The sequence below is a fragment of the Acomys minous genome (assembly GCF_964271855.1).
Source record: "Acomys minous genome assembly, chromosome: 17".
Taxonomy (NCBI): Eukaryota; Metazoa; Chordata; class Mammalia; order Rodentia; family Muridae; genus Acomys; species Acomys minous.
This window is the reverse complement of record NC_140500.1, coordinates 53,037,006-53,063,914: the sequence shown is the minus strand read 5'-3', so window position 1 is coordinate 53,063,914 and position 26,909 is coordinate 53,037,006. Positions and strand designations below refer to the sequence as shown.

Here is a 26,909-nt window from a genome sequence, read left to right as displayed (position 1 = left end):
CAGCCTGGGCCAGACTTTTCCAGTTGGCTTTGGTTCCTACATCCCACCCTGGTACCTCTGTCTGGCTCTTTCTGGCTTCATCTATGTAACCCTAGGCAGAGAGCCTCCCTTTTCTATCTTTTTATTTGCTTTTGCTTGCCTCACCCCTATCCTGGGCCACAAGGGTCTTACTCTTGGGCCACAGCTGCTGCTAGGATGAGGGGCAGTGACTGTAGGGGCATGCATCTCTGGCAGGTATAGGAGGCGTTTATAGTTTTGGATCCCAGACAGTGAGGCTCACTGACTGCTTTCTGTCATACACAGGCCCTGGGTTAGCTGAGAGTGGACAGTCACAACCAAACACTAGGATCTCTGCCTCCTTTTGGGGGCAGGGAGCCAAGGACCCAGTAATGATATGCTTTGAGTTTATATCTTTACAGAGCGTTGACCGCCTGTTGGGCACTGTGCTGTGGATGACAGGGTTCTCCACATCTCCCTACGCACATGGGGTCAAGGGCATTGGCTGAAGAACAGACTGGAGAACTGAGGTGGGGGTGCGGTCCACACTTAGTTTTTGCAGGCCTGTCCCTGGGCACCTCTGGCCAGTCCAGTATACTTTACGGTGCTATGGCCAGGAGGAGAAGCTGAAGGGTGGTGCAGTACTGAGAGATCTGAGACTTCAAATGTAGCCAAAGCGTGGAGAGGGGGCGCAGAAAGGGGGCTCAGAGGCTGGGACAGGAGAGCCCAGGCTCTTAGGCTCCCTATGCGCGCCGCTGGAGCCTTGGGCTGGGCTAAGATGTCTTGGCAAAAGCCGAGGCCCCGCCCTGAGGCGGGACCTATGGGGCGGGGCCTCAAGGCCTGGCTTGTCCCGCTCTTCTTCGCCCGCGCCGGCAGCGCGCAACCCGGGCTCTGTATTCACCGACAGCGAGTGCAGGGACGGGACGACGGACGGAGGAGCAGCGCACCGCAGTGCACGGGGTGAACACGCCCCTCCTCCCCCTGCGTTTCTACGCCGCTCTCCCTCCAGGTCGGTCATCTTCTCTTAATCTTTGGCTGAGTTCCCCCATCCTCCAAACCCCCTAGCCTTGTCCCTCAGGGTTTCCCAGGGTCACCACTTCCCCCCAGAGCAGGGAAGACAGGGCCTCTCGGTCTGGTACAACCCCACCGGCAATCACACACTGCCACACACGCACTCATGCTGGCAGAAATTACTACAAGCTTGCAGAGGCGCAGGCCACCCCAACCCCCAGTCCAGAATCTCTCACGCAGGGGCTGTGTGCACTCACCTCTCCCACATGCCTCTGCACTCGCGTGTGCTTTCACACACACACACCAGCCTATCATTCAGGCATCCCTCAGACATGCAAATGTGTCCGGGTTAAACACGGGTGTGTTCCACACCCATAGAAAGTTTGGCCCAACACTGCTTAGTGTGCTGTGCTTGTCTCCATCTGCTGCCTCACACACATCTCCTCCACAGGCCTGTGTCTGACACAGGCTCCACACTCAGGTGCACAGACAGCATCATGGTCCCTAGCACCTGTGTTTCTCTTGGTGAGTGGGAGCCTCAGCTTAGGGAGATGGAGGCGGCTGCTGGTGTTAGTCTTGGCTCAATCTTGCTGTGGCCTGGGGGGGCCCAGGAGGGGTTCAGTCTTCAGGGGTGGGCTTGGCTCCTCACCACCTCTCGGTTTCTCCACTCCGTCACCCCCAGTCTCCTAGGCAAGAGTCCATCTCTTCTTCCTCTGCTGTCCTGAAATTTTTTTTTTCCCATCTGCTTTGTAGTGATGGGCACTTGGGTCAGTCAGAAGGTGGTCGGAGCCAGCAGGTGTCCTGTGACAGGCCAGCGAGACAAAAAGAAATTTGTGGTGTGGGTGTGTGGTGTTGCTCAGAGGGTGCTGAAACGGGCCTCTCCAGGAGAGCCGAGGGCTGGCTCCCTGGGCTTGGCACTGAGGGAAGCTGGTGCATATTTGAGATGGAATGACTGACGGGAGCTCTGTGCCTCACCTCCCGGAGGTGCCAAGTGTGTGTGGGAGGGTGCGAGACCCCCAAGAGGAAAGGCAGGAATGGGAGTGTTGCCAAGGGTGGGCAGCCCTTTGACTTCCCACCCACCCTTCCATCTAGTATGCAGAAAGCATTTGACGTGAGGCACAGCCCCGCCAGCCTCGCCTGTGACTGGCTCTGCATGTTTTGCTTGGCTCTCAATATGCTATTATTGTTTTTAAAAATTTAATTAGCTGCCAGCATTTACTAACTGGCAGCTTTCACAGAAAAGTCCGGATTTCCGTCTTTTCTTGAAAAACACCAGCTCCGAGGGCTCCGGATTCATGTGCTTTTGTGGCGCGCTTCGGTTAGTCCTGCTTGCCTGCCTCCCTTAGGGATGGGCCAGGCGCACCTTCGGTCGTAGTCCCCACCAGACCCTCCTTCTGGGCTCCTGCCTGGCTTTTGGAGACCTGTTCTGCCTGTAGCCCCTTGGATGCATTGCCGCTTCAAGGGTAAGCCCAGGCTAGCTCTGCCGTGCCTTAAGTAAGCTTCCTACCATTCAGGACCTCGATCACTATAGAGGTAGGCATGTCCATGACTCAGGTCCATGAGGGATCCTTGTGATTGGGTAGATCTTTTGTGCTGGTCCACAGAGGTGATGGCCGGGTGTCCCCACAGGAAGAAGATCAGAGATCCTGGTGGAACTGAAGTTGGCCTCACATAGCATTTTTTCTTCTTGGATCCTGAGAGTTACTCTGTGAAGCCACATAGGTTCTCCTGACTGACACATGGAGAAGGGAGGCTCAGAAAGAATTCAGCAAGCAGGGGAGAGTTTTCATCCCTTGGGACAAAGCTTCCTGCCCTTCTAGGATTGACTTCTGAGAGAGGAAGACCTTGATGTCAGTGACTCGGAAGATTCCCGAGTATCATCCATAAGTGGCACACAATAGGTGCTCAATTAGTGCTCCCGGCATGCTTAGGGCAAGGAAACTTCTCCTTGGGGTAATGGTGGAGCAGAACCCAGGGCTCAGGAGTCTGGCCCTTTGATGTCTGATGAGAGTGACACCCTCCTTCACTGTGACTCCTGTGGCCATCAAGTGGAAATCACAAAGTCTGGGTAAATCCATGGTACCACTGAGGTGCACCCTCTTGGGCATCTGCTGGCCTTGTTCCTTACATTTAGAAGCTAGGCTGTGAGCAGTTTTTTTTTCTTATTCCCCTGGCTGGCCTTGGCAAATGTGATGCCACACAGAGAGGGACTCAGGATACCACACAAGCCAACCTCATGTGCCTGCAGGCAGCTGCTGGATGGATGGATTAGGGTGTGGTGTCCACTGTGTTATTCTAAGCTGAGATTTCTGTGGCCTTCCACACTCTACCTCTGCATGTGGCTGATTGTAGGTATGCTAAGGCCCCTGTGATATGTGGTTGCATGTCCACGGCTCCAGAGTGAGCAGTCACTCACTGGCCTCTCACTGGATTTGGAGATTTCCTGCTAGGGAAGTGGTCTAGAGCTGGGGCCCTGCACTGTCCCCCCTTCAGCACCCCCCTTCTCCCTACTCCCCCCCCCCCCCCCCCCCGCCACCTGAGATCCCTGGGCTTTGGTCTTCTCTCTCGTTGGTAGAGATTTCTTGCATTTTCCAGTGCTTGTGAGCTTGCAGTGAGGAGGCAGGGATGGGAATGGCTGTCTAGCATTTTGTCCTGGCCAGGTACAGATGCAGAGCTCATGGGAGCTGGGGGTGGGTGAAGCAGATGCTCTGCCTGTTGCTATGCAGCTGGTTTTCTAACTGGAGGGGTGGGGGTGGGGATTCAGCCGAGAACATATTGTGGAAAGAGGGAGAGACAGCCAGGTGTATACTGGGGCGGGGGGGGGGGGGTGAGCAAGAGAGAGAGCATGCGAGCTATGTAGAGGAATGGCCTAGACCTTACTCTGGCTTAGAGGTCAGGGTAAGGGGTTCTTTGAGGAAAGGTTTCTAAACTGAGATATGGTAGCAACGGTAACAGCTAGTGCAAGGGGCCTAGGGTGAGATTCCCTTTGATGTCTGTGAGGGAGGAAAAAGGAGGAGGTGGAGCTTTTGTGGGAAGGGGATGGTTGGGACAAAGAAGGTATGGGGTGTGCAGCGGGGAGTTTGAAGTTTTGTGTTAAGTTTGTTTTATTTTGCTTTTTGAGACAGGATCTTGCTATGTAGCTCTGGCTGGCATCAGCTCACTGTCTGTAAGTTGGCCTCAAAGGCCCAGAGATCTGCCTGCCTCTGCCTTTCTACTCTTCCAATTAAAGGAGTGTACTAACATGCGTGCCCCAGAAGTTTCTGGAAGTTTTGATCCAGGAGGCCCCAAGATGCAGGTCCCTGTAAAGGTGCTCTGGATGTATCCAGGTTCCAGAGGCTTCATGCCTCTGCAGAGTGGCTCCATGTGGCCGTTGAGCCAGGCCTGGGATTAGTAGGGCAGGTCTCATCTTGAGAAAATACATGCTGGGCCTGACAGGGGATGCTAAGCGTCCTGTGACATGCCGTGGTCAAATAGAGGGCAGCATAGTTTTTTTTTTATTATTATAGCACACTATGCAGCTGTAATAATTAGAGAGTAGGTGTGTGGAGAGATCTAGAAGGTCAGCTGTGGGATGAAAATGGGGAGCCACTGTGTTGCCATGCTGCCGTGCGTAAGGTCAGAATACACATTCACATGAGTCTGTATATGCTGTAGCCAGTACCCTGAGAGGAAAGGCGTGACCTGTGCTCACCCGGGAGGGGACAGTGCAAGAGAGGTGAGTCTTTCCACTGTGTGCCTTGCTATATTTGGGGTTTTGGGCCTTGTCAGTGTTGTAGGCTGAGGACATACAGGAGAGGCCGGGGGTGTTACCAGTAGCAGCAGAGGCTGTGGTTAGTGTGCATAAGGCCCCGGGAGCCACCCCGAGTGACACAGACAGTAGACCTCCAAACATTACACAAAACTGAAAGCCATTGAGCGGGTGTTCACTTGTGAGTGTTGGGTGACAAGTGAGAGTTGCTGCTCACATGCCTGTGTTCATGACCTCGTTGAACAGACTTGACTTCTCTCTGGCACAACCTGTGAAAGTTTCCACGGTGATTACATTGTATGGTGCCAAAGTCACACTTGGCAAAGTCCAGCCAGTGAGCAAAAAGGAAATCCCTCCCCTCTCCCCCTTCCTGATCTCTCTCCCCCAGCCCCAGCCCCCCTTTCCTCTTGCCTCCTTTCCTGGGGTGTGCACTCCTGCTTAATCCCTGAAGGCTGTCTGGAATGGGCACTTGGCATTTGATTGGAAGCCTGTGTCCTCACTTGTCCTAGGCACAAAGCCTAGCCTAGGGGGCCTGCTCAGATCCCACTCTTGCATGGTGAGAAGCTGGTGCAGAAAAAAAAAATCCCACTTGGCCTCCTACAAGGTTCACTCGCAGCTCTCCGCCCAATTGTATTTCTTCAGGCTCGCTGCTCACTCAGCATCTGACCTCGAGTTCCTTACCGGGAAGTGGGCATTGCAGTCCTTCTCGGTTTTGTCAGAGAAGACATGCCTTCATGCAGCAGGTGTTCTGGGGCACCCACTGCGTGAGGAATAATTCTGAGTGCTGAGGATAACAGTGTGACCTGGGACACTTCTTCCACACCTCCCACCACTTGATCTGGTGGGAGACACAGACAGGTCACAGATGATATACACGTCTCCATGAGCAGAAGGGTCGATGAGCATGCCCAGGACAGGGACTGAGGGTGGGCTCACCATTAGGGACGTCACCCTGGGTATTGCTGCCAGGAGAGACATTCACATAGAAAGCTGCAAGGAACAAGTGACCAGCATCGGCTACAGGATGAGACCTGTCCCTATTCCATGACAGACGGTTATAGAGCTGGACAGTCATGGGGGGTGGGCGCGGCTGGCCACTGGAGGTGCTGCACCGCTAGGGCGTTCAGATGGGTCAGTGAGAGGTCTGGTGGAAATGCAAGATCCCCAATGGCTGCAATCGGGAGAGAGGGCTGGAGGTGACGTGGAGATCATCTGCCCCTTCCCGCCAGCTTATCTCCTACTACAGTTGGAAGTTGGAGCTGGGACCACGGTGGTCATGTTGGAAATGAGAAGTGATGAGACCCTGGGCTCCAGTGAAGGTGAGGATGCTGGGATTCCTGCTGGCTCAGAAGTAGAGTGAGGGAAAGGAAAGGCTGGTACAAGACCCAGGGGCCCCCTGATGACAGATCAGAATCCTTGTCTCACTTGGGCCTACAGTGGTCAAGCTTCCTTTCTGAGGCCTGAAAGCTCCTCTCTATACTCTGTTTTTTGGTTGTGAGCCTAGCCTTTAATGGCTGAGCCATCTCTCCAGCCCTCTTCTGTACTCTATACTTTTCCAACGGCTGGAGCCTGGTGGTGGTGGTGGTGGTGGTGGTGGTGGGGAGACTCTGCATACTAAAGGGGTGAATGGAGACTAGGATGGGGGGCTTCAATGGAAGCAGCGAAAACTGGTAGGCTGTGGCCACGCTAAGGGATGGTTGAGGGTCTAGTGGGCATTTCGTGAAGATGTTCAAAGAGGTGCTTGCTGGAATTGGGGTTCGATGAGTTAGCTCCCCAAGCTTCTTTGCCAAAGCAGATGCACAGAGGGGAGGAAGACAGGAGTCCTCTTGAGGCAGACTGGAGGGCTGCGGGCTGCAGCACACACGGTGTGGGCGCACAGTCAGTCTGGAGGAGAAAGCGGGGAGTTGAGAAGCCGCAGACGCTGACAGCCAGCTGCCACATCCAGCTGAGCCTCAGGGAGCTGGAGAGATTCCTGGATGGGGTGGGACCACCATTTTGATGGGAAGGGAGAATGAGAGAGACTGGGGCCCTGAGAAAGTCTGACTTTTTTTAATGGAGTATATTAATTCCGAAAAGGAGGTAGATAGAACCCTGGGAAGGCGGAACCCCAAATTTTGGACAAAGAGCCAGTGACAGGCATCTCAGAATACCCTGAACTTGGGAGGGACAAGGCCAGAACTCTGAGATGACAGAGGCAGGTAGACTAAGGCTGCCACATTAAGGAGGAAGAATGGGCTGGAGCCAGCTCTGTCCACCTCCGTGTCCTCAGTGGTGGGTGCTACTGGCCTCCCTTTGGCATGCTCCCCGCCCCCCCCTCCCAGGGTCCCTTGAGGGTCAGGCTGTACGTGATTTACAGCCATTGTCTTCAAGCTACTGTAACCTGGAAGCCGTACAGAAATGCCTCCACATGCGGGCTGATTGTTGCAGAGAAAGTGCAGGTCTAGGGGAAGGCTGCTTCCTTCCTCAGGGCGGGAGCCTGACTGTATTGTCCTTGGCCAGGGTCCCCACCCACTTCTTCCAGCCGGTGAGGAAATGGTGCCACCCATCAGTACTGGGCAGAGGCCAAGGGGATGGTGGGATTCTCAGGAGGTGGGGACTGGGGCCCTGACACCATGTGCTGCACCCACAGGAGGACATCGCTTGAGGCAGACCTGGTTTCCCCAGGTCTCTCATCCCATTGGGCCTCAGCGGGCTCATCTCTAAGATGGGGGCAGCAACACTCTTGGCTCTGCTGACCTTTGGGCATGCGGCGGAAAGAGGCTCTAGAGTGTGAGGAGGGCCAGGCAGTTTGTGGAATGGGTGGGAAGGGCTGGCCACTTGCCTTTGGCCTTAGCCACAGGGCATCTCTCCCAGCGTCAGAGTCTTCATCTGGGGAGGGATTGAGTGACAGCCGCTCCTGGGGTTGATGGAGATGGAAGGATACTCATAACCTGCATGCCTAATCCCCTGCGCACGCTGGGTAGGTGGGCAGCACTTGTCACTTTTCACTCCTCTGGTTGCTGAGGTGTCATTACCAAGCTGATCTTTGGCCTCATGGCCCTTGGTGCCCCCAGAGTTCATTGTCCCTTACCTGTCTACCTCCAGCCTGAATGCCCAGCTCTTTTATCCAAGGGAACAAACCTAGAAAGTTCTACTTTTAGGGTTTTCTCAGCCTTGAAGCACATTGGAAAAACATTGCTCCCTTGGGACCGCTGAGCACCCTCCCTGCTGAGCACCCTCCTCGCTGTGCACCCTCCCTGGGTCTGACCTATATTCTGAGAACTGATTTTAAGGTCAGTGAGATGAGCCAGAAATGGGAGGGAGGGAAGGAATAAAGGAGGAGGAAGGGAAGAGGGAAGGAGGGAGAGAGGGAAGGAGGGAGGGAGGGAGGGAGGGAGAGAGAGAGAGAGAGAGAGACAGAGAGAGAGAGAGAGAGAGAGAGAGAGAGAGAGAGAGAGAGAGAGAGAGAGAGAGAGAACAGTATGGAACATGTGGAAAGATAGGCAGCCAAAGGTCCTCCTGAGATCCAAGGATCAGGGCATCAAGAAAAGGTGGTATTGAGACATAAAATGTCTTGTAGACACAACATGCCAATACAGCAGTCCACACACACTTACACCCCCCACACAAGAAAACACAGGAACACACACCCATTGTCACAATGTACCCATAGACAAACACTCCCTCTTTTTACAATTTACCTTTATTATTTTGAATTATGTGTGTCCCTGTGTCCATACATGTAAGTACAGTTGCCCTTGGAGGTCAGAGGTCAGAGGCATCAGATCTGGGGTTACAGGTGGTTGGGAGTTGCCTGCTGTGGAGGTTGGAAACTTGGGTTGTCTGGAAGAGCAGCAAGTGCACTTAACCACTGAGATATCCCCCCCCCCACTCGTTCGTTATACACAGACACACACATCTACAGACACTCACACACAGGCCCACATGTAGGTTTATGAAAACACCCATGCTCAGTTGGGGTACTCTTACACTCAGCACACACTCCTACACACAATACAGGCTCTCTCTCCCTCCCTCTTCCTCCCTCCTTCCCTCCTCTCTCTCCTCCCTCACTCCCACCCGCCTCCCCCCTCCCCCTGCAGAGTCACACACACACATTCACATGGAAAGATCCTGTGTGTTTCTGGGCTCCTCAGGCAGTACCCCTCTCCTCAGGTGATGCTCCTGTCCTCTGTAGTGAGTCACTGGGCTCTTCAGCCTCCGTACTACCTCCCAGTCCTCACAGGGTTGCAGGGAGGTTGTAGGGGATGGGTTTTTCTTCAGGGGAGAGTGTTGCTGGGGTCCTGGGTCACCTGCTTTGAGTTGCCTAGCACTCAGGGGTTTGATTTTGAGTCCTACTTTCAGGAGCACCCAGCTTGGTCCTGATCCCTTGTGTCTGCTTCAGCATGATGTCTGACTGTCTTGGCAGGGTGGGAGGTGCGGGTAGGGTTTCTCAGATTCTTGGCCTGATGGTCGTACCACGGCTGGGGCCAGATCTTGCCGGATTTTTCATACCACCTGCATCTCTGGCAGTCTTGAGAAAATACCCAAATTCCATGTCTGTGCCAATACACTGTTGCTTGGCAAGGACCCTTGGGAGTCGCAGAGGCCAGCTGCCCTCTCCTTTGGCTGGCTTCTCCGTCCAGCTGTGTTGGCAGCTGAGGAAGATGGGTGCAGAAAGTCAGCCAGTCACTGAACAACCCAGAAGGCTGTATGGGCAGAGAGGTGTGTGTGTGTGTGTGTGTGTGTGTGTGTGTGTGTGTGTGTGTGTGTGTGTGTGTTGATGGGGAGAGGGGAGTAGCTGTGCAGCCAGGGCTGGAGGGCTGGCTCTTACTCTGAAAGGGTGGGAAGTGCCCAGGTGAGGGGAGCCCGTCGCATGTGTGGCTATATTCATGACCCTGAAAAAGAATTAATCTTTAGGTTTCCCCCACAAAGGCCTTGGGAAAGAAGGAAAGACAAAGCACAGAGGGAGTGTGGGCAGGTGAGAGCCTGACCCAGGCCCTGAGGGGACTTTTTCTCCCTGTCAAATGTCTGAGTAGCTTGTTACATAGTGGGCTCTTGCTGGACCTGCCATGTGTGAGTGGCGGAGGTCTCTGGCCCTGCAGCCTCCTGTGGCCTATGAGAGACTATGGGCCCATGTCATTGGCTGCCATGCTGCTTCTAACTCCATCCTCTAACAGCCAGCCCATCCTTTAGGAAGAGATAGGCTGGCCCTTCTCAGAGGCTTGGATTCCACAGCATTGGATTTTATTGGTCTTTTTTTCCCCTTCAGGATCTAGGGGTGTTCGTGTTGCGTTTCCTTTCAGCTCTTGCCTGGCAGTTATGGCGAGCCATTACTGACTTCCAGCCTTGTGTGGCTTCTGGCATCTGACGCCTTTAGCGGGGAGTGGGCAGAGAGGAGGTCTTCTCTTGTAGTGTCTGAGTCTGCTTTAGATTTTAGGATTTTCCTGGTTTTATAATGGGAGGAGGGGGGAGACGCATTCCATTTTCAAGGCCTGGAGCAATTTTTTAAAAAACAATCTTTTAATAGGATGGAAATTTTGAGGGGCCCTGTCTGTGCTGTCTCACGCTGGCCTCTGTCAAAAGGCTTTCCACTGCGTTTTCAGTCTCTCCTGTGAGGACAGTGGTGTTCTCCTGCAGCAGGCAAGGGCACTGAGCCACAGCCACAGCCTCTGCCTGTGGACACACAGCAGCAGGGGACCTCTCCAGGGCCAGTCCCCTCAATGGCCTGAGCATTCCTGCTAGTCCCTAGGGCAGGGAGCTGTCTGAGGTGCTGGCCTGTGGTAGAGCCTCAGGCCTTGGTCTGGGGCTGTGCTGGGGGAAATAAAGACCTTTGAATCAGAACGTCCCTTGCTCTATGACATCCATGGGCAGGCCTGGCTCTTTTCTCACATCCATACGGCCACTGTCCCCTGGCCAGTGACTCAATCCACCCCATAGTGATGTACTCAGCCACCACCCACCTCCGTCCTCCATCTCCTCACCCACGCAGCTACCGCCCGCCTCTGTCACCTATGTCCTCATCTGCCCAACTGCCACCCACGAACTTACGGAGACACCCATGAATCTACCTTGTATACGTTCTCACTCACCACCACCAACCCGCCTGCCCTGCTCCTCATGATTTGCTCACCGGCATCCACTTACTTACTAATTTTTGATAAATTTATGTATCCATCCTACCTTTTCACCCATATATCTACCTTCCGATCCACTCACCTAACTAGCCACTCACCCATCCACTGATTCACTCATCTCCCCACCAAACTATCTTTCCACCCACACACTCACCTTTCAACCTGTCCACTCCTTCACTTATCTGCTTATCCACCCACCCAGTAACCCTTACATCTATCCGTATACCCACCCGACCATTCGCCCACCTGCTACCCATATATCCACTTATCTCTTCATTTGTCTACTCACCTCTCCAGGTACTCACCCACTTTCCCATCCCCCCATCCATCCACCTATATTCACCCAGCCATCCACCCATGCACCCACCTGCTCACTACCTACCTACTAGCTCCTCCCACCTCTAGCCACCTCATAACCGTTTGGGCTTGGCCCTTAAGCATGGGATGGGATTAGGGGATGTAACTTCAGAAAAGAGGTATCTCAGATTGAGGTAATGATAAGAGGAGGGTTTGGGAACCAGAAGAATCTTCTAGTTCGGTAGGAACTGGTTCTTTGCGGGGGACTCCAGCGGGAGACGGTTTGGGAGATATGACTGGCTCGGTATAAGGATAAAGGGCTTGAGAAGCGATCCTTAGAGTTTTTTTTTATTTCAGTTGGGAGGCCAGGCAGGAATCCTTGTCTCCACAGAATATGCCTGTACGTCTGTTAAGACTTGGCGGCCAGTGACAGGCTGATTGGAGTTAGCTAGCTTGAGGGTTAGCTCATTGCAAGGTTTGGCTTTTCAGTTAGCTTCAAGTGCCAAGTGGGCCCCCGGTAGGTAACCGGGAGGCTGTTCTTAGAAAGAGGGGGGTGTGCTGGATAGTCACACCCATCCTTTGTGTCCCACAGAGCCCTCTGAGGAGGATCAGTGGAGACACCCAGGGCAGGCGGGACCTTGAGATAACTACAGAGAGGTCAAGGGTGCACAGTCATAGGCTGGATGGAGCCCCAGGTATGAATGCTGAGATCAGCCTTGGCCCAGGCAGGCTCTTCTCACTGCCCCACCCTGAGACTGCTTCCGCTTTGTAGGCTAGTAACAGGGGAAGGCAAAGATGGAGCACCCCAGAGCCAAAAGCAACATTTTCTTTTCTCGAAGGTTAATTAAGAGTGCTGGGCGTTAAGCTGTGTAATTTTTCACCTGCTTGTCCTAGTTATGAGACTTAGCAGTTCATACCCATGGACCCAAGGGTCAGCCTTCATCCGACACTTGGCAGGATTCTATTCTTTTTTTTTTTTTTTTTTCCTTAGGGAGGAGTGGGAAAGGAGGGTAAGGCCCGGCTATTCCATTGAGAGTTTGTTTTTCCAACATTCTCATGAGCTCACCCCTTGAAGGAAAGCGCAGGGGGCTGGAGAGTGAGTGAGGAGCTGCCCGGCACCCTAAATCCCACATGAGCTCACCCCGTTTTTTTGTCTTGTTGTAAGGCTTAGTTTATTGTTACGTAGCCCAGGTTGGCCCCACGTGCCTGGGCTCCAGCATTCCTCCTGCCTCAGCTAGCTTGGACTACAGGCATGTGCCATCATGCCTGGCCCTGGGGCACTGATTTGGACCCAGCATTCCCCTCCTTCTCTCCTCAGGGTACTGGGGGTGGGGTGGGTGCCCTATTCCCTTTCACTCGCTGTCTTCAGCCTTAACAACACTTCTTGGCCTGCCTGTTGCTCAAGTTCTGTGTCCACAGAGGTCTCCAGACCCTTCCATGAGCCCCTGCTGTTTCTTCCCATGAACAGCCAGGCTTATCTGTGACCAATAACACCGTGCTGTGTTCTGACTTTGGGTCCCAGGAAAGGAAGGAAGTGTAGCTTCAGGTAGAGGCCAGACCGGAAGACATTTGGCAGTCATGAGGCTTCACGTCCCTTCCCGCCTGCCCACTCTTTTCCTCTGTTGCCTTTCTCTGAATGACTTGGCTCTCTTTCTTTTGTACAACATCTTGCAGAGGAAAAGCACATGTAGAAAACGCGCTTCAGCGTCAGTGCAGAGCAGGAGGGCAGACCCCTGGGTGGCACCACCTTCACGATTCAAGAGGATGTGGCTGTCCCTGGAAGGCATTGTGGCTCTGTGGACCCTTCTTCCAGACTTGGCAACAGGGAGGCATGGCTCCCAGTTCAGCCTCCTGCTTCATTCTATAAATAGGGGTGTCCAGCCTTTTGTCATTGTCACCTACAGTTGTGTGGGCTACAGCCACAGATCTGCTGGAACCATGTGGCCTGCAGGCTGGAGTCTGGACATGCCCATTTGGCAGTCTGGGTTTTTCTAGATTTCCTGCTTTCTAGGACTGGGATTGCCCTCAGACCTTGGAAGGGGATGTAGGCAGCTTCTCTGAATTCCAAGCCTGCTGTTACCCAATGCCCTTATGCAGAACAGTGCTCTGCCGAGCTTCCCACACACTAGACCTGTGGGTCTCGCTTCCCACTGCTTCTCTCCCTCGTCCCCTGAGCACCTGCTTTTTGGCTGCCTACTTCCCATTCTCTGCTGTCTCTCTTGCATGGCACTCACAGCGTGCCACACTGATCCACACCTTGGGGCCTTTGCATATGCGTTTCCTCTACCCATCGCCGTTTCCCAGACCTTTGGACGACTGTACATTTTATTTTATTTTATTTTATTTTTTGCTAGATCTCAGGGCTGACAGGGGTGGGGTGGGGAGGTGCTTGCTGAACTGAAGGTCATGGCCCCCCTCCCCAGCCCACCCCGTCACCATTCAGGTCTGGGTACGTGTCCTTCATCGCTTCCTGATTGCGGGTCCTCATTAGAGAATTATAGTTAGAAGAGATGAGCATGTCCGGACCCTCGCAGCCTGTGCCATTGTGTCTGTTCTGAGGAAGTCGAGTGGGTATAAACCTAACCAATGCTCAACTCCTGACTAGTGGCTCGTGCCAAGAACAAGCTTATTTTCCCAGGGAGCTAATGACTTCCTCTTATCAGACGAGGAGCGCCGGGTCACGTCTAATTTCCCTTTTGGCTCTGGCTGCCAGGAAGCTTACTACTAAGGGCAGGCTTCAGGGGTAGTACTTGTTTCCTGTTGGTCTTCCCTGTCTCCTTGCTGTGACTCCATCACTCCCTTTTGTCTTTTGACTTTGGAGAATTTTGTGAGAATTTCTTTTTGTAAGCATGCACACAATTGTTATCATTTTTGAGTGTGAGGAGCAGCTACAGTGATGTGCAGCTGTCACCACTTTCGCCTCTAGACCCTTTAATCCTGAACAAAACTCTGGCCATTCAATCCCGGCTCCCGCCACTCTCCCGTGTCCTGGCACCCACCGTTCTGCACTCTGTCTGAGTCCAGTTGTTCTATATAGTTTTGTAAGTGTTCATAGTTTAGTGAGTGTCCATTTTGATCATCTCGTCACTGGACCTCATGTCCTCAAGGGGCATCAACATGATGGCTGTGTCAGACTGTCCTTGCTGAGGCTGGTGGCTTGCCGGGAATAGTGGGCTGTTTTTAATTGCCTCTCTGCCAGTGGGCGGCATGCAGTGGTGAGCGTGGCCATGTGGGATTAGTTTTATAGACACAGTCTTAGCTTTCTGGGCTTTGCGTGAACCCAGGATAATCTGTGCATTAAAAGTAGGTTCTGGACAATTTTAGAACCAAGTCATTGTCAGTGATTTTTGCATTTGTCTGTCTGTCTGTCTGTCTGTCTGTCTGTCTGTCTGTCTGTCTCTCTCTCTCTCTCTCTCTCTGTGTATGTATGTGTATTTAACTCTGTGTGTGTGTTTGTCACTGTGTGTGTGCTTGTCACTGTGTGTGTGTCTGTGTGTGCTTGTCTCTGTGTATGTGCCTCTGTCTCTGTGTGTGTATTTGTAAGTATTCTGTGTGTCTGTGAGTCATGTGTTTGCTTTTGTCTCTGTGTCCATGTGTGCACTAGACACGGCTCTGTATGACTCCAGTTCCCTCTCACCTGGAGACCCCAATTGTCAAGGGTTATCTGCTAACATCTCATACCTGTACCTTCTCCAGCTGCTGGCTCTTGGCTGGCAGGTGTGTCCTCATCTTGGCATGCTCTAAGGTAGCTCTTTTCCGGCTTTGGTAGGCTGAGGGCGGAGCTCCGGGGCCCTTATTCTGCAGTGATTGTTGGCAGCCTGGGGCTGCACTGAGGCTGAGACCCCAATCCATCTGTTCTCTCCTCCCGCCCCCGCCCCCTGGAGCTCTGGCCTGGTGAGGTACATACACACGTCCGTATCGTAGACTTGAGGTTTGAGGCCAGTGGGAACATGGGGCACATTTCTCACCATTGAGGCTCTTGTGGAACTGTAGGCTGTTGTTGGATATGAAGAGACTGACATACTGAGGGTGACCAGTGGATGGACACAGTGGCCACCAGGGAGAGGGTAAAGCTGTCAACGTAGAGGAAGAATTAGCCTGAGGTTTAAGGCCATCATGGTCTACACAGTGAGCTTCAGGCTATCCAGGGTGACGTGGCCAAAACGTATCTCAGACAAAGGAGTTCTCAGATCTCATAGAGCTAGTGGGGTGCAGTTAGGCCAGGGCAGCTCAAGACAGTGTGGACAGCTTGGTGCTGTAACACAAAGTCCCATGGGTAGAACTGTGTATGGATGGGCTGGCCGTTGTCCTCTGGTAGGATGTGGGGATGGGTCTGGCGTTCTTCAGGGTGGCACGCAGGCCAGGTTCAACTGATTGCTCGTGTTCTAGCTAGCCAGAGAGAAGGGCTGGTGTGTTTATTTTCCTGTCATCAGCCCAGCTGTTTGCAAGCCCCAGGGTTTTCTGTAGCTGCCTGTCATTGAAAGGAGATTCCCTCCAAATGCTTAAGAAGTTTTAAGGCATTCAGCACTGGGCTGAGGTTTCCACCCAGAGCTGCCTATCTAGTGCAGGCTGCCAGTTAGAACAGGGTTTCAGACACACAGCCAGTGAGTGACTATGTCTTTCACACCACAGAGCTGTACTTAACTGTAAACTAGTATTCATGGCTGCTCTGGAGTCCCAGCATGACTGCGTGCTCTGGGTTTCTATTTCCTAGTTCTAGCAGGGTCTCTTCTTGTCAGATTCAAAACTGGAGAAGCAAAGGACTCATCTCACTGTGTAACTCGAGTCACATGCAGAAGTGCTCCTTTGTTTGTTGACAGTTTCATCTTCCATAACCAAAACACCAAGCAGAAAGTCTCAGGAAAAAAACATAACAGGTTTGAAATGAATTCTGGGGCAAGCGATGACATCTAGTGCCCTCCTGCCTGGGACCTGAGCCACTCTGTCCAGTTCTGTGTTCCCTACCCTCTCGATAATCACTTACTAGGTTATAGCATTGCTATGGAGCTTGTCCTTAAGTGGTCCCATGTCACTTAACCGTGGCCCCAAAGCACAGAATACTGACAGAAGAGCTAACAGTGGTAATAGATATGCCGAAGAGAGGCATGAGACGCCCGTTGAAGGGGAAGGAGTGAGGTTTGCAGTAGTGGAGGAAGGTGGCTTGCTGGTGAGGATACTTTCATCTAAAGTCACAACATGTAGGATTTGGAGGTGATAGAGGTCTCAGGCATCCCCCAAGGACCCAGGGGTGCTTTCCAAGAGATTGGGGGGTATTGCTAGGGACTGCTGTAGGGGGGAGGTCATTGCCCTTGTTGGGGCAGACCCCATTTTTACAATGGCAGGATACTATGTCTTCCTGGGGCCACTCTTGACCTTCCAATGCCCTTGCCAGCTCAGAGTCATGGAACAGTGCAGAGGTTAACTTGTCAATCTCTTCATTGGAGGACTGTGGTTTGTAGAGGGTCAGAGAACAGTGAGGACACAAGGAGAGGCTGTGCCCAGTCACAGAGACCAGCAGAAGTCTAAGCAATGTCCTGAGCATCTGTGACTGGTATGACAGAGACCTGTTCCTCTTGGGCATCCTGCTCACCCAGGGGCCTGTGGGAGAAGGATGTGGAGAGGGTATCTCCATTGGGTGCCCTTGGAGATAGAACTTTGCTGAGCGGGCCCTTACCCATAAGGCCCTGTCCATTGTCAAAGTGTGTATTTTATAAAAACAAACAGAAAAACTGTGTGTGCGTGTGGTATATGTGTGTGCACATTTGTAAGTGTGCTTGTGTATGGAAGCCAGAGGTCAGCAATGGGTGTCTTCCTCTTTCTCTCTCCATGTTACGCTTTGAGGCACAGTCTCTCAGCGAACCAGGAGCTCAGTGATTCAGCGGGGTGCGCTCAGTGCTGGGATTACAGGCATGTGTAGCTGCACCCAGATTCTTAGATGGGACCTGGGGGTGTCAAACTCAGGTTCTCATGCTTGGAAAGCAAGCAAGGCTGGCCCAGCCCCCGGCTTCCTCAGTGTGCGCCCTTCTGTCTCAGGAACACTTTTGCTTTGCGCATGTTTGGGCTGCCACAGTGACCGTCCTGTTCTCTTCCCTCCCCTCCCCACTTAGTGCTCCATTTTGAAGGTACACTAGGTCCCTGTTTTCTATGCTGTGAGATCTATCAAGGGGTGTGGCTCTCGGGCTGCAGGTGGGACAAAATGGATCTGGAGGACAAGGGGCAGCCAACAATGGCTATGACAGTAGCAGGGAGAGTTGAGGGAACAGGAGTTGTGGCCGTGGGGAAAGGAGAACTGCCACAATATCCCAGAGGGCAGGAGGGACCCAGCGAGGAGTGGACACCCCAGTCTTTCTGTACCTCCCTTTGACTGAGCAGGAAGCTGGAGAGCCAAGATGGGGTCACAGCAAAGTCCAGCCTCCGTGGCCCAGAGCTGCACAGCTGGCTTGGGTAGGGAGACAGTGACTTGCACAGTGGCTCCACAAACCCGCAGCCCAGCCCAGTACTCGCTGGCTGTGGAGTGTGTGTCAGCTGCGTGTGGTGCCTTGTAGCGTGGTGGCTTCAGGATGGAGCTGTCCTCACATGCTGTCCTAGCTTATGTCCCATCTGCATCTCACCTCTGGAGGGTGGGGCTCACAGGGGAAACTCTGGGAGACCCTGGCTACGTGTGCTTGAGACTTTACTGTGGGGCACTTCATCCATGCATGTAAAGAACCAACTGGGAAAGGCTTGTGAAGGGCCCTGGAGGCCTGTGGAGTCTACTGGAGGCTTGTGGAGGCTGGAGGCTGCTTGGGTCTTCCTTCCCTTTCCTGCTCTGTAACCTTTTTGAGGGATGAGGACTTAGTCGGTTAGGGTAAGCCCTCAGGGATCCAAAGATCCCTCAGATGCTGTACCTGGCATGCGCACAGGCTTCCTCTTCCAATGTCATCTTTATGGGTGCTTCCAAGCTTCCCAAACCCTGCCTAGCCCAAATAAGACTTCACATCCCCCAGGGTACCCGTGGCTTTCCATCTGTTGCTTCTTCTCCAGGCTTCCAGAATACTTACTCCTTTCGCTGCCTGACCAGCTCCTGTGTGTTTATAAACTCTGTCTTTGTGCTGCACTCAACACAGGGCATCCACACGGTCGTTGTCATACCCCTGGGCTGCTGGCATACCACATGTCCCTCCATCACTCAGCAGAAGCCTATCCTGCTTTTTGCCACTCTGTTCCTTGGTCACCTGTTGCCACCCACCCCACATAGCCCTTCCTGCTCTCATCCAAGCTCCTCACCTGCCTCTGGCTGCTTCTGCTTCAAGCCTGTGCACTTGCTGTCCCAAGCCTGAAGCACTTTGCCTCCAGCAAGCTATCCAGCCTCAGTGAGATGACACTTCCTATCAGAAACCTTTCCTGGCCTCGCAAGATAGAAGGCAGACTTCTCACCGAACCCTTCCCAATTTCACACACATACACTGTTTTAAAGAGCCACGAGTGCCTGGCACAGGTGGGCACATACCATCCCCCCCCCCATGGCCATCAGCTCTGGGAGGTCAGCCAGGTGGCCCATCTTATTGGCTGACAAACCGCAGTCCCTGGATATCCCTAGCACAGATTCCTGGGCAGCTGGTGGCTGTAGCTGGTGGTGACCAGCCTGCCATTATCCCATTGCTACTTTCAGGGTTCGGGCCGTGTTGATAGGCCATACTTACCCTGTTTGGAGGGTAGCTAGGCAGCTCAAGCATGTCCATTCTCTGGAGAGCTCAGCGCTCTCTCTGCTCCTCTCTCTCACCCCAGACCTTCAGGAAATCCCTATCTTCTTAATGTTTGAAGTGAGAGTTGGGTGTGATGGTGCAGACCCATTACTACCCCAGTACTTGAGAGGCCAAGAAAAGAGGATTCTCTTGTGTTCAAGGACAGCTGTGACCACCTGTCTCTAAATAAATAATAAGAAAATATCCTCTCCTAGAAAGAAAAATATTGAGGCTCAGGTACTATATCCTTTGTATGTATTTTCTAAAATATAGAAAACAGGGTGGGCTTGCCCATTCAGTAAGGCAGGGACCAGGACCTAGCCTCAATCCCTAAAGCCGTGTACAAATTCTGAGCTTGGTACCATGGCCCTGAAATCGCCGCTCTGGAGAGGCAGATGGGAGGAGCCACTGAGGGACCCTGTATCAAAGGGAAGTGGACAGCGTTTCTGAGGATAACATCTGAGGTTGTCCTGTGTCATTGCACACCTGTGCGGCAGGCACACTCATACATATACACACATGCCCCCACCAGGAACACACACAAACACACGCACGCACGCACGCACGCACGCATATGCGAGTACTCACACAGGCAAACCCACACGTGTGCAGACATCAAACAGGCACCATCACAAAGAACTGATTAGTGTGGGAGCCACCCCCGCCCCCCTTTAGGGATTCTGCCGTCCAGACGCTGGCTTGACTCTGAATCACTGTGCCTTTGGGGACCTATAACTTCTGTAGGAGTGAGGATTGGTGGAAAAAGATGGCACTTGAGTGGTTGTGGGAGACTTTGAGGAGAGCAGGGAGTGGGAGTGTGGAAGGTCCTGGCAGCTTCGTGATTGGTAGGGGAATCCTGCCAGTGCTGAGCACAGGGGCGGGGGGGAGGGGGGGCGCCTCTGGCCTCTTCTTGCTGGTAATGGAAGCCAGACAGGCCCTATGTATAGGAGTGGTTCTGAGATCACCCTAGTGTCCTAGGGAAAGACAGGGAGGCATGATGGGAGATGGATAAGCTTGGCATAAGGCAGGACAGGTGGGAGGTAGGGCTTGGGGCAGCAGAGCAGTGAGAGCTGGTCTTAGGGACGGACAGGACAGAGACAGCGAGATGCTTCAAGGAGGGGGCAGGAGAGTTACAGGTTGACTTCAAGTTCCCAGGGTTGCCGGGAGTGGTGGCGCACGCCTTTGATCCCAGCACTTGGGAGACCGAGGCAGGCGGATCGCTGTGAGTTCTAGGCCAGCCTGGTCTACAAAGTGAGTCCAGGACAGCCAAGGCTACACAGAGAAACCCTGTCTCGCAGAAACAAAACAAACAAACAAACAAACAAAAACCCAACAAACCAAAAACAAATTCCCAGGGTCTATGGGATAGCCGATCTTGAGTTCTGGAGTCTGAGGTCTGGGGAGTGCAGTATACACACGGTTAAATGGCTGTGCCATGCTGAAGGGGGTCTGTTCCTGCACAGCACCCCTCACTACAACCCCTGACTAGCAGCCATGACTGGGAACACACCCAAGTGTTTGGGGGAGGAAAACTGTTCTGGTGGCTGTGTGCAGACTTGGGTATGGGAGTGTGTGTGCAGGATGACCCAGGGGTGTGTCTGGGTGACTGGGAAGGGTGAAGTCACAGTGATAGACTGAGTGAGCATGCACTCAGGCGTACTCACTTACTTTTATCCGAGTGTGTATGTGAGATTGTGGGCCAGATGACTCAGAGGGCTCAAGTCACCCTGAGCACACTGACGTGGAGCCACATTGCTTCAGCATCTGTGGCACCCGAGTGACACATGCTCCCTGTCCCTGTATCTTCCCTGCATGTGGCTGTCTGTATGTGTGTGAGAGAGCAGACCTGAGGGATGCATGCCTAGAGGCGGAGTCGGCTGTGTGCTGGAGGATGCTGGGACACGGCATGCACATCACCTCTCTGTGTGTGTCTTTGGTGTGACAGGCTTCCTTTCTATCCTTCTAGGGGCCTCTTGAGACATGATGCTGCTCCAGGAGTCTGCAGGAGTGTGGCTGGCCCTGGCCCTGGTCATGGCCCTGACTCTGAGCCCAGGCATGGCAGTCCCATGGCAGGACTGCACAGGTGCCGAGTGTCCGCTGCTGGAGAACTGCATCGAGGAGGCTCTGGAGCCAGGGGCCTGCTGTGCCACCTGTGTGCAGCAGGGCTGTGCCTGCGAAGGCTACCAGTACTACGACTGCGTACAGGAAGGATTCGTGGATGGCCGTGTGCCAGCTGGCCAGTCCTACTTCGTGGACTTCGGCAGCACCGAGTGCTCCTGCCCTCCGGGTGGTGGCAAAATCAGCTGCCAGTTTATGCCGTGCCCCGAGCTGCCGCCCAACTGCATTGAGGCAGTGGTGGTGGCTGACAGCTGCCCGCAGTGCGGCCAGGTGGGCTGTGTCCACAGTGGCCGTAAGTATGCCGCTGGCCACACCTTCCACCTCTCCCCCTGCCGGGCCTGTCACTGTCCTGATGCTGGTGGTGAGCTCATTTGCTACCAGCTTCCTGGTTGCCATGGGAACTTCTCAGCTGCTGAGGAGGGGGATTCTGAGAGGCAGTATGAAGACCCCTACAGCTATGACCAGGAGGTGGCTGAGGCAGAAGCCACTGTGGCCATGGTGAGTGAGGTCCAGGCGCCTACAGAGGGCCCACCAGCTGCTCTGGGAGGTGGGAATCTGCCACCATCCTCCATCCGAGCAACGCCTTGGGCAGGTGCCCTCCCCAGACCCACGGCAGCTGCTGCCCTGGGTCCCCCAGCACCTATGCAGGCCAAAGCCAGGAGAGTGATAGAGGACATTGATGAGGAAGAGGAGGAAGAAGTGGAAGAGATAGTGGTCACTGAGCTACCAGCAGCAGGTGGTCCTGGCAGTCTGGAAAGCTTTCCCACACCATCCTCAGCCAGACCTGGCCTCCCTGTCCAGGAGAAGGAGGCTGAAGCCAAGGCAGGACCCGAGGAAAACTTTATTCCTGATGTGCAGGCCACTCCTCGCAGTGTTGTGCAGGGGGGTGATGCACTCCTCCCTAGGTCAGGCCTGGCTGCTCTCAGTCCATCTTTGGCCACAGACAGCCCTCCTGAGGATCCAGTGCAGTCCAGCAGTCACCCTACCCTATCCACACTGCCGCCTGACAGAGCCCAGGTCTCACCCTCTCCGGAGCTGCCTGAAGAAATACCTCAGCGTCCGCAGTTGCAACCTCGATCCAGACCAGAAGAGGACACAGATCCCAATTCAGTACATTCTGTCCCCAGAGGTGACCCTGATGGTAAGGTCCTTTCCTGTGTCCCTGTAGGGCCACTCGGCTTAGAAGGAACTGTCGCTGCCTATGGGCTCCTCAGAGCTTCCCATGGCTGCTCTCTTGCAGGCCAGAGTGGCCTGGGCCAGCGGAGGTCTCAGCAGCCGCCCTTTCATAGGCCTGAGACAGAGGAGTACAGAGAGGTTCTTGTTCTTGGAATTACAGGGTCCCTGGTGGGCTCTGGTTAAGGGCACAAAAGGTTTTCTTCATGAGAATAGAGCCTGCTCCTGCCTACCGGAGCCCAAGGGTGTCTTAGCAGGAATTAAAGGGCTCTGCTGGTCAGCTGCCCATGAATGTCCTCCAGCTGTGGGCTGGTGGCACAACATGTTCTATTGTGCCTCTAGCTCTGCTGCTTCTTCCAGCCAGGAGTCTGGTCAGCCTTCCTTCCTCAGTGCTACTACAGCGGCTCACACCTTATACAAAGTGGACGCTAAGGTCCCTGTGGTGTGACCTTCTCAGCTGTCCAGTGGCCTTCTCACCTCCTTTTCTGACCCCTCACATTCTCAGCTCAAGTCAACTAGGGTCTTGGCCAGGCAACCTCCATCTCGGGGACCTTTGCACTTGCCTATGGTGCCTGTGGTTCCATCTGTCTTCTGCTTGAGATGTTCTTGCAGGTGTCTGCATGACTTGGTCCTTTGTGCTGTGCCAGGTCACCTACCCAGGGTGCCTTCTCTGCCCCACTTCCTTCCTTCTTGTAGCTTTGATCTCTCTCAGCCAGAGCAGAAATTATAGCCAGAATTACTTGGGCCCTTGCTTACTGTTTTCTGATATTTAGCATCACACTAGCCAGATGTGGTGCTGAGCCCAAGGGCTCCAGTGTCACGTGCATACAGTCGGCACTATATAAATGTTGGATGATGGATGGAACTGGTGGGAGACCCCTGTCTACCTCCTCTCTTCCTCATTCTTCTTCACCCCAGTTGACTCATTGTCTTCCCCAGCATCCGCTCTCTCTGATGTTCTCAGTGTTTGCTAACATGGTTCCCAGCTCAGTCCCCGAACAGTTGAGCCTAGTCTCCCTTCCAACCCACTAGCTCTATTTCCTCCCCCCTTTCTCTGTGATGGTACCTGGGAAATCGTGTGCTTTCTCCGCACGGCCAGAGCCTCTTCCTTGTTCAGTCCCATACTGTTCCCTCTACACACCCTTGTTAGGGGTTATTTATGAGCAGGTCCTAATGGCCCTGGGAAGGCAGGAGTGGGCTGGTGTGGCTCTGGGCCCCAGGATTTGAGGGATAAAAGGGAGGGTCTGGGGAGACTCTCAGGCAGGGTGGATGTGAGAGACTCTGAGATAGTCACATTGTGACTACGTTCCTATCCTGTTGCTTCCAGCTGTGAGTGGCCTGTTCATCTGCTGGGTGTCTGCCCATCTGTGAGGGCTCCCATGGTACTTGCTGGTCACAGGGTGTGTTTGGAACCTGTATGTGGGCAGTAAGGGTGCCACTGGGAGCTGTGAGGCTCCTGTGGCCCTCATACCACTAGCATTTCTGCTTCCAGCCTGCTTTCCTTCCTGTGACTCCCTGCCCCCAGCCTGCCAGGGAGGTGTGGCTATAGGGGAGGCCTGGGACTGACTGGGACTGGGGCCCCAGTTGTTCTCCACCCAGTGCAGAGCCTGGAATTGCGGGGGGGGGGGAGGGGGGAGGAGGGCAGGGAAGGCCTAATGGAGTGCACGTGTGTGGCAGGGCTCAGTGCCCTTGGCCAGCGGTCTCCGGGTTTCCAGAATAGAAACAGCCGTGGCTTTCCTCAGCTTCTTGTTGCCAGTGGCTCTGTGGGACCTGGGACCAACTTTGCTCACCTGGTGGATCTATGTGCAGGTCTCTCTCAGCTGTTTGGGGTTATGGCATCGATGAAGGCTGGTGGGGGCTTGGCCTGGAGTACCCTCATCTACTGTGGGGCCACCCTAGCAGGGTCCAAGCTTGGGCAAAGGCCCAGAAGACCATAGTCAGCAGGACCAGGCTGGCGCTGAAGCCTCAGCTGGGGAGGGGGCCTCAGCCACTGGCCTCCGCTCAGTCTTTGGTTAAGCTCACCATTACTACTGCTTCTCATGCTGACTCCATGACCACGGGCAAATGGTCCTTTATGCCTCAGTTTCTCCAACTGCACACAGCATAGAAGCCCTGCATCGCGGCTGTTCTAAGGCTGCAATGAGCTCCTCTGTGGCTGTGGCTGGCATAAGCTGAGTGCACCGCGGATTATGAGATGGTACTGATTTTACTCCCGTCTGCTTTTCAGTCACAGCTCTCTCTTCTTCAGCAGGCATTTGTGGGGCCCTGTCTATGCCAGGAGCGGTGCTAGAGAAAAGGCAAGCTGTTCCCTCAGGGATCTAACAGAGTGGAGTGCATTAAGCAGATAAAGGCGCAGCCAGCGGGGCATGCAGCTGGAGAGGATGGTTGACAGCAGGCCTTATGGGTGGGGCTCTTGATGGCCTGCCAAGCATCTGAGGAAAGTGGGGTCTTCAGGCTGCTATTGGAGGGAGGGTTTGGGGAACATAGATAGAGGGGTGGGGGACGACATTGAAGAAACGGCTTTGCCCTACTCAACCCTCTGGGCTCACTGAGAGGCAGACGGGAAATGACCCCAGCCCTGTTGCCATGGCAGCGCTGGGGCCTGGGGAAGGTGGTTTTCATCCTTAGTCCAGGCCTAATTGGGGTGGGGGTGGGGTGGGGTGGGTCCTGCCTGGGAGTCATAATTGTACCAGGGATCCCCACTGCCTCAGCTGGGCTGTCCCTTCCCCTGAGCGTGTCCAGATGTGGACTAAATGGAAGCCACATGCCTGCCTCTCCGGGCCATGGAGAAGGAAGGGCTCTGACGTCTGTTTTTGCTGTCCCTCAGGGGACTTTAGGATGGGGCTGTCTCTGGTGTGCTGACGTAGCAGAGGGAGCCACAGAAACAGCAGGATGTGGCCCTGACCTTGAAGAGGCTGACAGAAAGTCAGGCAGGAAGGAGCCCGTTCCATGTGGCCTCACTCCTCAGGCCAGGTGTCTATACATTGGTGTTCAAGTTCAGGTGTCATCTTCTCTGTCTCAGGCACCATCTGCTGGGCACTCAGTGATTAGTAAACCCTTTCACCCCACCAAAGCCCAGAGGGTTCCAGAGAGCTGGACCTTCTGGCCTGTGGACACAGTGACAGGAAATGACAGAATCAGGGTCGTCTTGAAGCCTGCATTTCTCTGTCCTGTGATCTGCTTCTGAGACCAGATCACCTTCTTTAAGGCAGATACTGAGCACAAAGTGTTGAGCAAAATCCATGTCTCTGCCCTAGGGGAGCTCTGGGTGACCTGGGTTGCTGTTAGAGCCTCAGTGGCCACAGGTGTGAAGGCCTCAGGGAGGGGAAGCTGGGATGAGGTGGCAGGGCTCTGTGCCTTTCTGGGGTGGTGGTGGTGGTGTCTGACTTCTCTTATGGGTGAGGAGGCTTGCTAGGGGAGGGAGTGGCCTGTGTTAGCTTCATGGCCACTGGAGGGCTGTGAGACGAGAGGCTCCAGACGCAGGGAGGTGTTTATAAAGGTCCCTGCAGCCAGTTGGAATGAAATTTTGGTAAGAGGAGACCCTGTGGGGCAGGGGCAGGGGCAGGGGCAGGGGCAGGGGCAGGGGCAGGGGCAGGGGCAGGGGCAGGGGCAGGGTACCAGGATACCCTAACCAGGATACTATGCCTTTCCTAGGACACAGATCTAGGGCCCAGAGCCAGGTCCCATGGTGCAGAGCTATAGTCCTTTACTTGGACATTACTGGGGCAATGGGCCTGCAATATCAGGGCCAGCCATAGCAATGTATTGACACCCTGTTTCAAAAGGAAAAGCCAACAATAAAAGAGCATGGGCTGTAGCTTAGCGGTGGAGTCCTGCCTGGCATGTGCAGGGCGCTGCCTAATGCTTAACGCTCCACTTACTGAAAAGGTTTGGGCCTGTCTTAGCCCGTAGGGGTTTTAAACCTTGTGTCTCAGGATGAACGGCGATGTATAAATTGTCCCTTGAAGAAACTTGGGGCTCTTCTGATCCTAGTCCTCCCTATAGCCAGCTCATTAGGCCTAGACATAGGAAGTCCCAGGGTCGGTGGGGGTGGTGATGGTTCTGGAAGCTGGCCAGGGTTTCCCCAGTTTCTGCGGTCTCTGCTGTCATTGGCAAGGCCCTGACTGCAGCTCACCAGCTGCAGTGAGTGTGATGAGCCTCCTTGTCAGAGCTTCGGAGACACGGAGGACCTCATGCTTTGTGCTTCCACCAGCTTTGGATACAAAACATTTGAGAAAAGAGTTGGAGCTGTAGAGACCATGCATTTTGGTCTTTATGCTCGAAACAACAGAGTCACAGCTGTTCGCACAGCACAGTGATGTGTGACTGTAGTCTAGAGATGATTTAGAGCATACGGTGGCTGTGCGGAGGCCAAGCTGGCTCAGGTACAGGACTGGAGCCCCTGCTGTTTGGGGGCTCGGCTGGGGTCTCCTGGAGTCAGTGCCGTTAGGATCCTGAGGGCTGACTGAGCGGTATGATCCTGCCCCTGTTTTGCTGACCTGCCATCCTGGCCCTCATTGGTCCACCTGTCAGTTTCTTGACAGAGCACGCTTGTGATCATCAGGGACTGCAGATACTGGAAATGAGATGATGATGACAGCATTTTGATGTTGTCGACTGGTAGGCAGGTATGGCCATGCTGGCTCCTGGGTAGGCAAGGAGAGGCTGCCTTTCCCACTGAACAGACCAGTTGTTGCTGACTCTCCATCTCCTCTCTGGTGTCGC

At 54.0% G+C, this 26,909-nt stretch overlaps 1 protein-coding gene across 4 annotated transcripts in view; it reads left to right on the top strand.

Annotated features, from left to right (window-relative positions):
• Positions 1–847: 847 nt before the first annotated feature.
• The window catches only part of FBLN2 (fibulin 2), a 58,256-nt gene continuing 32,194 nt past the window's right edge, over positions 848–26,909 (top strand). Inside the window, exons 1-3 of one of the 4 annotated variants that reach the window (XM_084766768.1) lie at positions 848–1,006; positions 4,663–4,723; positions 20,860–22,152. In XM_084766768.1, the coding sequence (XP_084622894.1) occupies positions 20,874–22,152 (1,279 nt within the window). In that variant the 5' untranslated portion in view covers positions 848–1,006; positions 4,663–4,723; positions 20,860–20,873. Of the gene's footprint in view, positions 1,007–4,662; positions 4,724–5,515; positions 6,076–20,859; positions 22,153–26,909 lie in introns of those variants that run through there. The other 3 variants (XM_084766767.1, XM_084766770.1, XM_084766769.1) reach the window with 3 other exon arrangements.